Genomic DNA, 11,873 nt, shown 5'->3' with positions numbered 1-11,873 from the left:
TTTGGGATTGGAATGTTCTTCCTTTTCCAGTTGCTTAAGATGTTCCATTAAGTTGTTAACTTCCTCTCTTTCTGTTCTCTTGAGGAAGGCTTGCAATGCTACAAATTTCCCTCTTAGGACTGCCTTCCCAGATGTTCTGATAACTTGTGTCTTCATTATTGTTTAGTTCTAAAAATTCGGTAATTTCCTTCTTGATCTCATCTCTGAACCATCTATCAGTCAGCATAAAGTTATTTAGCTTTTGTATGTGTCTGCAGATTCCTATTGTTACTGAGTTCAACTTTTATTCCATGATGGTCCGAGAAGATGTATGGAATGATTTCTATTCTTTTAAATTTACTGAGGTTAGACTTATGACTTAAGCTGTGATTAATGTTGGAGTATGTTCCATGTACTGATGAGAAAAATGTGTGTTCAGTTTTGTTAGGATGAAATGTTCTGTAGATCTGTTAGATCCAAAAGTTGAATAGATAAATTTAAATCTAAAATTTCTTTGCTTAGCTTCTTATTGGCAGATCTATCTAACACGGCCAGTGGAGTGTTAAAATTTCTGACTATGATGGAGCTGGGAGAGATCAAGTTGCTCATGCCTGTTAACGTATCTCTTATAAATTGAGGTGCATTCTGGGTAGTGGCATAGATATTGATAATTGAGAACTCATCATGTTGAGTATTACCCTTAATAAATATAAATCAGCCATCCTTGTCCTGGCTTATTTTTATTTGTTTAAACCCTATTGTATCTGCGAATAAAATTACAACACCTGCTTTTTTCTTATTCCATTTGCCTGGAATATAGATGACTATCCCTTCACCCTGAGTCTATATTTATCTTTAAAAGTAAGATGTGATTCTTGAATACAACAGATGTCCGGTCTGAGTTTCTGTATCCAATCAGCCAATCTGTGCCTCTTAGATGACAATTTAAGCCACTCACATTGCTTGAAATTATTGATAACCCTGGTAACATTTTGGGTCTGAGTTGCTCAAAAGTCCACTAGATAATTTTAATCCTTTTGCCATTGTGGAAGTTGGAATTTGATCAAAAGTTTCTGAATGAGTTTAATTTTGTGGTGCAGGATTGCAGTGGTCAAGTTTGCAAATTTCCTGGCGAGCTGGTTTAGTTATGGTAAATTTCTTCAGCATGTGAATGTTGTTAAAGTATTTAATTTCTCCATCATAGATGAAACTCAGTTCAGGTGGACACAGGATCCTGTGTTGAAAGTTAGTTTGTTTTAGGAGATTAAAATTTGATGACCATCCTCTTCTAGCCTGAAAGTTTTAAGCAGAGAGATCTGCAGTCATTCTAATATTCTTCCCCTTGTAGGTTATGGTTTTCTTATATCTAATTGCTTTCAGAATTTTCTCTTTCATATTAACTTTGGTGAAGTTAATTATGATGTCCCTGGGGGATGTCTTGTTCGGGTTGAGTTGTGCTGGCATTCTGAAACTGTCTGCTATCTTAATTTCAGAATCTCTTGGCATGTATGGAAAGTTCTCTTTCATAATTTCATGAAGAAGAGCTTCTGTGTTTTGTGAAGCAATTTCATCACTTTCAGGGATTCCTATAAGGTGAATATTAGTTTTCTTCTAATTATCTTAGAGCTCTCTGAGAGAAAGATCCATTTTTGCTCTCCATTTCTCTTCATCTTTGAGTGCTTGGGCATGTTCATACGCTTGGTCTTCAATGTCAGAGATCCTTTCTTTTGTCTGTTGCATTCTGTTACTGAGAGATTCTACTGTATTTTTCAGGTCTTTGAGGGCTGCAAACTCTTGCCTCAAATGTTTCAAAATCTTAAGTCATTTTATTTTTGAAATCGTTGAATTCTTGAGACATCTTTTGAATAATTCTTGAAATTGTAATTCCCTCCTTTCTTCCATTCTGCTAATCTTATTTGCTATCCAAATTCTGAACTTGATTTCTGAGTTCTCAGCTATCTGTTTATGGATGGGATCTTCAATTGTATCTGCTCCATTTTTCCTTGGGGGAGTTGATCTACTCTGGTTATTCAAGTTGCCTGAGTTTTTCCGCTGATTCCACCCCCTGCTGAATTTACACTGTTTGTAGTCTGTCCCAGAACTTCTCTGTGTGTCTGTGTTGAAGAAAGAATGAGTCACATGGCTTTTGAATTTGAGTCCATGGCATTTACCATCATTTGTGTTACAGTGTGTTTATTACTACCAAATCACATGGGAGATACCAAAATATAAGCATTAGTTTCAATTTAATAAAAATGAGTCTTGAAAAGTGAAAAAAAATTGGTTTACTTGGGTATTTATTTTTAAAAATATTTTTTTTTTTTTTTTTTTTTTTTAAATAAGAGGAAGGGCTTTATTCACCAGCTGGGAGCTTACGGCATAGAAGAATTCCAAATGGAAGCGCTCCAAAAATAATTCATTTTATTGTTTTTTTCTTTCCTTTTCTCATGTATCTTATGAAATCAATCAATTGTTTTCATGTCTCCTAGACAAGATAAATTAGCCACTTAAAAGTATATCAGTTAATGATTTAGAAAAAAAATGTTTCAAACGGTCTTATAGCATGAGTAATTCATAGGTTAGAGTTTGTAGAAGGAGATATAACTATTCTTCAATATTTATATAAAAAGTATATTTTAAATAATAGTTGAATTTATTAGACCTTAGCAATTTATAACACAAACTGCTGGTTGTAAAATACATAAGTATCCTTCAGTAATTTCCATTCTCTTTATGGTTGCAAAATAGCATTAACAAATCATTAAGAGGAAAAAAACAACTGATCACTAAATACAAACTTCCTTTCCCTCTAAAAGAAATTTTCTCTCATCTCTGAAAGGTAAAGAGTTGCTAAGATAATGGCTTCTGACACATTATGTATGTACATGTAAACAAAGTTTCATTAAATTGGCCCCTGAACTTGAAATTACTCCACATATTCTATTCCACTGCATTTTTTTTTGTACATGAAATCTGTTTTATTTTAAAAATATAAACAATGTTACATAAAATTATATTTGCACAAATTTTTGTGGAAGAGAGAGCCCAAGTATAACATATTTGACGTTTCTGTTTGTGATTATACATTTCTCCTACACTTACACATGAGTTCCCAGTTTGTGTATAGAAACCCTGTTACAGGGTCTAATCGATCAAGTAAATCCATTACAGTTAAATTTAAAATGTGGTCAGGTAAGTAAAGCATTCAGACAAAGGAGTCTTGGAATCAAAAGAATTAGCATGTAACAATGTAGCAATTAGCATTGCTCATGAGAACAAATGGTCATCTGCACTTAATTCTTCAATGTCAACACCAATTTTACTCTCTCGATGATTATTATGGCATTTTTCCTTTGGTTTTTCCATTCCCTAAATTAAGTTTTCTGCATACACAAGTACATACAAAGTTAAGAGAAGTTGTGGTATATTTTTTCTATACAAGTAGTATAATATACTAGTGCATCAATTATTTGTACATTGCAGGCAAAAACTGCTTCAGACTTATATTAAATGATGAGATGCTTTAATTTCTATTAAATTTTACCCATGTAAACAGAATCAATGTTTAATAATATACACAAAAGCGGAATCTGTACATATAATGTGCAGATTTGCACATATCAAATTTGACAAAAAATGTCAAATTGCTTATAATAGAAAAAAAACTAATGTAGGTTAGATCTGCCTTTGACAATCTTTCTAAGTCAGTGACTGGCTTTCGAGCTCCCTGAAATCCTGGCAAGATAAAACCTTGCAAAAGAAGTAAATAAAATGATTTTTATGACTACAAAGATTAGAATACGATATAGGAATGAACTTGATAGCAAAGAAATGGGTCACATCTTTCCACATCTTTCACTGACTTCACAAATATTAACTGAGTATATATTATGTTACGAAACAGGCATCACTGTAGATGTTGAGGTATTGGAGCATGGCATAGGGAAAAGGGAAGCACCTGCCACAAATTCCTGTCCGTGGATGGAACTTATATTCAGAGATGAACAACTTCTCTAAAGGCTTGTTTGAAGCTAAAGTGTGAAAGCCACACCTTACCTGTGAGTTGTCGCCTCCTAGTTTGGGTAGCTTCACAATTTGCAGAGCAGGGTGTAAACTTGGACCAAGCAGTGAAGGTGCAGTCTTCTCGGCATGGCACCATGCATTCTTGCACAAGGGGAGGCATGCCACTTGTCTGTTTGAGGCATTCCATCATTTCTGCTGGCTGGTTATCATTAGAGATGCATGAGATAGCTGAAAACACACAGACACACACACACACTGATTATTTTGATTGAATTGGCCAGCTGCTGGTTCTTTGACAAAATATGTTTAGAAATTCAAGCTTGACTGTGATAAAATATGGTATTCAACACAGCTAACTTTATTCCTCTCTAGAAATTAAATTTTTATTGTTGCCATCAAAGTATTTGAGGAATTAATTGGTTTCATTATCAATCTAAACCCTGTACTGACAACAACCAGAATAACTCTGTATTTTACTTTATTTTTTGCTCCTGAGCATCTGATCCCTAGAGATGATACAATATTAGGAAAGCAAATCTGTGAGCGAGAATAAGATGAAGACCAAAAAGAAACATTTAAAAAAGAATAAGGCCTTTTCCTAGATATTTTTGTTTGCTTGTTTAGATGGCAAGAACTTTTATCTTGTCAAGTCCTATAGAATTAAGTCTATTTTTACTTCATTGTCAACATAAAAATAAAATTTCCTCTGTTTATTAATACTTAAGGATCAGTTAAAATTTACATCACTTCTTTCAAGTACAGGCATAATATATTCAGATAATTCCCATTACAAATATCTTATCAGTTACAGATAACTTTTCAAAGTTTCTCTCACATGTTTTCTCAACTAGAATGTCTCTAGTCATGCCCTAAAATAGCTAATAGTCTTGACATAAAACATTAATGACATTTTGCTTTAACTTTTATTCATTTTTGGATGAATGTAATTTATTTGATTATGCATGTGTGATGCTTTGGTGCATCTTTTATTCACTCTGGTTAATTATAGACTTTCTATGGATGTCTATTTATATTCTCTAGGTTAATATTTCTCTACTTTGACAATACTGAAATTTTAGATTGAACATTTTTTTGTGGGGCTGTGTGAGTGGGTCATATGAATGAAAAGATATTTTAGCAGCATCCCTGCACTGGCCCCTACCTCTTAAGTGCCTGTAACACATACCCCTTCCAAGTTTTGACAACCAAAAATGTCCCTGGACACTGCTCAATATCCTCAAGGAGTCAAAATCCCCCTAGTTGAAAACTACACTCCTAAACTGATGCCTAACCATGGATGTCTATGAGAATACACAAATTCTTTGGCATCATTTCAGACCTGCTGTATCAGCACCTCTAGGCAGAAGTATGGGAATATTTTTGTCTTCAAGGGTCTCATATAATTCTGATCCAGGCTGTCCACTGACTACCCATACTTGGCAAGATGCTGTTACACAAGATGTATGTTAAAAGATATTTGATGAGTTCATCATCTCAAAGAAGCAATAATTTAGGATCATTTTTATTACAGTTCTTTATAAACTGCTATGAGAAAGAAATAAAAAGACTACAGCTTAGGATCAATGTTGTTAAGAACTCTTTATTTAATCTTCTCTAATACAGGGTTAATGTATATGGGGCTGTTTTCAGGTGCCCATTCTTCTTATTTATTTTTCTAATTCTGAATTTATTTCAGTGCACAACAAAGAACAAAGTCTATCCTAATACCATACATCTGTCTTTTCTTTAGAACTGGTGAAAACCAAACCTATCTAATGCTTTAGGGTGAAAGAATTAGCTGAGATGACGATGGATACACAAATAATACTTTTCAGTTTGTACATCTGCTCTGTGGCAGGTGGAGCTATTCATTAATTCTGAATTTTTGTTTTGTTTTGTTTTTGTTTTTATCCCAGGAATAAAATCCATTGCACATTAAGCCAACATCACCTGCATTTTCTTTGTTGGTAAAATTGCAGCCATTAATGATGAATATAGCAAGATACTTTATCTTAAGTAGGGTACAAGCAAATGTTATTTGAATTGCATGTTTAGATGACCAATTTAAAGTCAATTTAGAAAACTTTTGTCTTGCCAAGATATTTTTTTCTAAGATGACAATGTACTGAATAACATGAAGTGACATTTTAAATACTTTGAAAAACTATAGCTATTTGGAATTTAAACCTCTAGATGTATACAAATGAGAAGTTTTTCAATGATAATAAATTACTTTTAAATATTTTATTCATTTTCTATTATTTTTTGAGTAAGTTTAGAATTTGAAAACTATGATATTTTGAAGTTCTACGAACTATCTAAATTAGAGTAGATTGCATTTATGATGGTAAATGTGACACATTCACTGCATTAACAGGGTTGTGTAGAACAAATGAGATTATTCTATTGTAGAACAGTCTAACAGGGACATGTGACGTTTTTAGATGTAACAGAACTCATCCAAACTTGAAGCATAAAGTTTGACAGCATCCACATTAGCTCTCTTAATGGAAACCCAAGGATGAATAGAACTGACAAACTACAGACAATGCAAACGTCAGGTTAGACCAGAAATTACAGTTTTCAAATTTCTCCAAGTTCAGAACTGAAATTTCTTTTCAATTGTAAAAAACAATCACAGGAAATGAAAACATGAACAATTTTTTAGGGGAATGTTCTTGTATAAAAAAGCATCATTTAATCAATAAACATTTATTGAATGACTGTGAATTGAACTATACTAGAAGAAATAGCAAGAAAAAAAAGCTGCAGGACAGGAATACTCATAAAAGAAATGAGAAAGGAGACATTTATCATAAATGAGAATGATGGTACCCAGAGGTATTGCCCAATTCAGAGGCTGCTTCCTTTGTAACACTCATGGGCAAAGATATTTTTAAGGTAAATTAGTTATACATAATTTAAAGTATATTTCTGGGAACAACATTAAAGATATCTAATTCCTTTAAGTAAGAGAACTTATTTTGTTGAATAAATCAGAAGTAGTACAGACTATTGATAGAACCATAGGGTTTGGTGTCAAACAGAACTAAGGATGGGGCTTCAGGATGGCTGGCTAGAGGCATCTAGCACTCTCCTCCAAAAAGAAGAATGGAAATAGCAAGCAGATAATCACACTTCAAACAGACTATGTAAGAAAGATAACTAGGGCTCGGCACCTATGGCTCAAGTGGCTAAGGTGCCAGCCATGTACACCTAAGGTGCTTGGTTCGAATCCAGCCCAGGCCCACCTAACAACAATGATGGCTGCAACCAAAAAATAGCCAGGCATTGTGGCGGGTGCCTGTGGTCCCAGCTACTTGGGAGGCTGAGGCAGGAGACTCACTTAAGCCCAGGAGTTGGAGGTTCCTATGAACTGTGATGCCATGGCACTCTACCCAGGGGGACGGCTTGAGGCTCTGTCTCAAAAAAAAAAAAAAAAAAAAAAAAAAAAAGAAAGAAAGAAAACTAGGATTCAACAAAGAGGTAACATGAAATACCTGAAGCACAGAAGAACAGAGAAGTGATGCAGAGGGTAGACTGGGGTTGGCTGGGAGCCTGGAGAGGCTCCCCAGAAGAGGGAAAGTATAAATGAGAGATCCCCATCAGGTCCTACTTCCACCATGGACTCCTGTATCCCTAGTCATGAAAGAGTCCCTTGACCCTCTGGGGTCCTAAGATTAGAATTGGGAGCTACTCACAGACTGTGTGACAGCATTGTTCACGAGAGGGAGGTCATAGCAGACACCACTCACTCCATGATTCTAAAGCATCTGCCCAGTCCAACCAGACTATATCTAGCTCTGGAGCATAACAGCCCCTACATTTCTAGAGTCCCACTGACATCCCTCCATCTGCATCAGGAGACCTGCTGTGGCATGACTGTGGTAGACCCAGTGGAGTACCAGCATTCCCAACACTAGCTCAAATAGTATCCTAGACTTTCAGGAACAGGCAATGGAGAAAAGCAGGAAAGTTGTCTTCAAGACAAAGGGAGCCAATGTGCATGCTCCTCAGAGCCTGAAACCTGCCTACCTGGGGTCACCACTGACAACAACTCATCTCTCCCAGCAGCAGAATGGATCAGTGCTGCCACTACTGCCTCCACTCAAGTATTCTTACAGGGGGCTGAGGATCACCCAGCCCTACCAAACAAAGCTTATACCCACTGGTGCCACAAGGAGAGATGTAAGAACTGAACCACCTAGTCTGGTATCAACTTCATGGTGCCCAAGCATACCATATGGGGGCCTGAAGACTGTGCTACCCTGTCCACCATCAGTGGGATCTGTGCATTTTTCCTGAGAGTCTGGATGGGCCCACCCTACCTGCTGCTACCATCACAGATGTTGCCCTCCTACATGTGCTCTTGGAGGCCTGGGAAGTGTCCTGCCCAGTCTATAACAGCCACTATAAAGACTACCATGTATCACTTCATTTATTAGCCCTCAGCAACAGAGCACATGATAACCAGGGGCCTAAGGACCCCTCTCTTGGTCTACTGCTGCTACTGCCAGCACAAGAGCAAGCTGCCTAGAGACCCAAGAATTGGCCTGCTTAAACCAGATAACACTGGTTCTTGCATATGTTGCTCTGGGGGCCAAGGACAGACACAGTTGGCCCACTGCTGCCAGCTCTGGGGTTCAAGGAGGGCCCACTGGGCATCCCCATCCCCAGAAAATTCTTACCACAGAATCCACTAAAAATCACAGCCTAAGCCTTGGAGAAAACTGCAGATATAACTAAAATTCTTTATAGCTGCAGAAATTATAAGGAGACCATATTGCTATCCAAAATATTGCAAGAAGCAACTGTTACAACATATGTGCAAGAGTAACATGAAAAAGCAAAGAAATATGACATCTCCAAAGAAAGACAATAATTCTCCAGCAATAGATTCCAATGAAAATAAAATTTAAATAGTGCCAAAGAATTCAACCTTTCAATATGAAGGAAACTCAGTAAGATAAAGAAGAATATAGATAAACCATACAATGAATCAGAAAAACCATTCATGATATGAATTAAAAATTCACCAATAAGATGTGATCAAAAAGAACCAAACAGAAATACTAGAACTAAAGAATTTGATGAATAAAATAAAAAAAAAAATCATTCAAGAGGTTGAATAATAGACTAGATGAAACAGAAGAAAGAATATCAGAACTTGAAGACAATACTTGCAAAATAACCTGGCGAGGAAAACAATAAATAAAAAAGAATGAAGAAAGCAACATGACACATAAGACAGTATAAATTGACCAAGTATTTGAATTTTGGGTGCTCTAGAAGGAGAAGAGAAACCCAAAGGTATACAGTTCTATTCAGGAAAACAATACATGAAAACTTCCCAAATATAGCAAGAGAGAAATCTAGATATATGAAACTCAGAGAACACCAAGTAGATACAAGTCTAAAACATCTCCACAGCAATTATAATTAAATTGCCAAAAGTCAAAGATGAAGGAAGAATTCTAAAAAGAGAAAAGTATCTAGTCACATATAAGGAAACTCTTCAAAATAACAGTTGATTTCTCAGCAAACATATATATAGGCCAGGAAAGAATGGAGTTATATATTCAAAGTGCTAAAAAAAAATACCTGGCAACCAAGAACATTATATCAAAAAAAAAAAAAATGTTATCCATACTAAATAAAAGAGAAACAAAATTGGTCCTACAGAAGCCAAAAGTGAGAGAATTCATCACCACTACACTGGTCACTGGTCCTACAAAAAATGCTTAAGGAAGTCTGACACCTAGTAGTAAAAGGACTATATCTACCACCATAAAAACACATGCAAGTATAAAACTCCTAGCAGACCAAATACATAAATGAGCAAAAATACATAATGATTATATGTTAATCATAATCTAGATTATATATAGCATAATATATATAGACTAGATTATATATAGTATAATATATATGACTACATATATATAGTCTTATATGTTAATAATAATCTAGATTATAAACAGATTAAATTTCCCATTGGCTGAATGGATTAAAAAACATGAATCCACTAAATGTTGCCTACAAATGTTAAAATCTGCCTTCACCTGCAAAGAGACCTGTAAACTGAATGTAAGGGATGGGAAAAGATAGTCCACATAAATGGAAACAAAATGGAGAAGGAGTAGCTATACTTAAATAAAACAGACTTTAAGTATTATACAAACAAGTAAAAAAGAGACAAAGAAGGCCATTATATACTGATAGAGGGACCAATTCATTAAGAGGATGTAACAACTCTAAATGTGTATGCATCCAACATTAGAATACCCAGATATATAAAGCAAATATTCTTAGATAGACTTCAATACAATACTGGCTAGGGACTTCAACTCTCCATCCTCAGCATTAGATAGATAATCTAAATAGAAAATTAACAAACATTGCACTTGCACTTACAGGAAATGGACCAAGCAGAGAGCTACAGATTTTATCCAACAACTACTGAACACACTTTCTTCTCATCAGCGCATGGGAAAATTCTCAAGGATACACCATATGATAGACCTGTAATGTGTGAACCCATTTGCACTTACAGGAAATGGACCTGTAAGTGCAAATAAAATGTTTCAAATAAAATGTTTGAACCCACTTGCACTTACAGGAAGTAAAATGTTTGAACCCACTTGCACTTACAGGAAATGGACCAAGCAGAGAGCTACAGATTTTATCCAACAACTACTGCACTTACAGGAAATGGACCAAGCAAAGAGCTACAGAATTTATCCAACAACTACTGCACTTACAGGAAATGGACCAAGAAGAGAGCTACAGATTTTATCCAACAACTACTGAACACACTTTCTTCTCATCAGCGCATGGGAAAATTCTCAAGGATACACCATGTGATAGACCATATTTTGAAAACAAATTTCAATATATTAAAAAATCAAGATCATACCAAGTATTTTCTCAGACCACAATGAAATAAAATAAGAAATCATCAACAAAAAGAATGTTGAAAACTCTACAAAAACTTGGAAGTTAAATGACATGCTCTTAAGTGAACAATAGTCAATGAAGAAACTGAGAATGAAATAAAAAATTTATTAAAAAAATGGAAACAAAACATAAACAAGAACCTATGAATATGGCAAAACAATGCTAAGATGGAAGTTTATACCAATAATTGCCAGCATCAGAATGATAAAAAGATTTGAAACACACAGTTTAAAAATGTGCTAAAAGGAATTAGAAAAGCAAGAAAAAAATTAAGAGAAGAAAAGAAATACTGAATATCATAGCAGAACTAAACAGAAAACATCAAAAAATAATAAAGGATTCTTGAAATAGTTGTTTTTTTGAGAAGTAATCAAAATCAATAAATTGCTAACTATATTAACTAAGAAAAAAGAAATAAGACCCAATAAATAAAATCATAAATAAAAAAGGAGTTGATATAACTGATGCTATAAGAATGTAATCGCTTATCAGAGACTATTATAAATAACTTTATGGCACCAAACTACAAAACTGAGAGAAAATGGATAATTTCCTGTCTACATCCTCACAATCAAGACTGAATCACGAAAAACAGAAAATTTGAACAGACCAAAAATAAGTAATGAAAGTGAATCAGTAATAAAAATTCTCCCCACACAGAAAAGCTTAATACAGGATGGCTACATTTCTCAATGGTACCAAACTAATAAAGAAGAAGTAATACAACTTTCCTCAAAAACTATTTTTTAAATTAAATCATAGCTGTGTACATTAATACAGTCATGGGGTACAGTATGCTGGTTCTATATACAATCTGAAATATTTTCATCAAACTGGTTAACATAGCCTTCATGTCATTTTCTTAGTTATTGTGTTAAGACATTTATATTCTACATTTAGAAAGATTCACATGT

The 11,873-nt window shown here is 34.7% G+C and overlaps 1 protein-coding gene across 1 annotated transcript in view; it reads right to left on the bottom strand.

Moving 5' to 3' along the window:
• The window catches only part of THSD7B (thrombospondin type 1 domain containing 7B), a 1,042,983-nt gene that overhangs the window by 300,173 nt on the left and 730,937 nt on the right, over window positions 1–11,873 (bottom strand). Inside the window, exon 14 of the mRNA XM_023515847.1 lies at window positions 4,036–4,230. Within this exon, the coding sequence (XP_023371615.1) occupies window positions 4,036–4,230 (195 nt within the window). The remainder of the gene's footprint in view (window positions 1–4,035; window positions 4,231–11,873) is intronic.

The sequence above is a fragment of the Otolemur garnettii genome, unplaced genomic scaffold, assembly GCF_000181295.1.
Source record: "Otolemur garnettii isolate 467f Iridium unplaced genomic scaffold, OtoGar3 scaffold00080, whole genome shotgun sequence".
NCBI lineage: Eukaryota > Metazoa > Chordata > Mammalia > Primates > Galagidae > Otolemur > Otolemur garnettii.
Note: the sequence above shows the minus strand (reverse complement) of the source record. Positions and strands in the feature narration are given on the sequence as shown.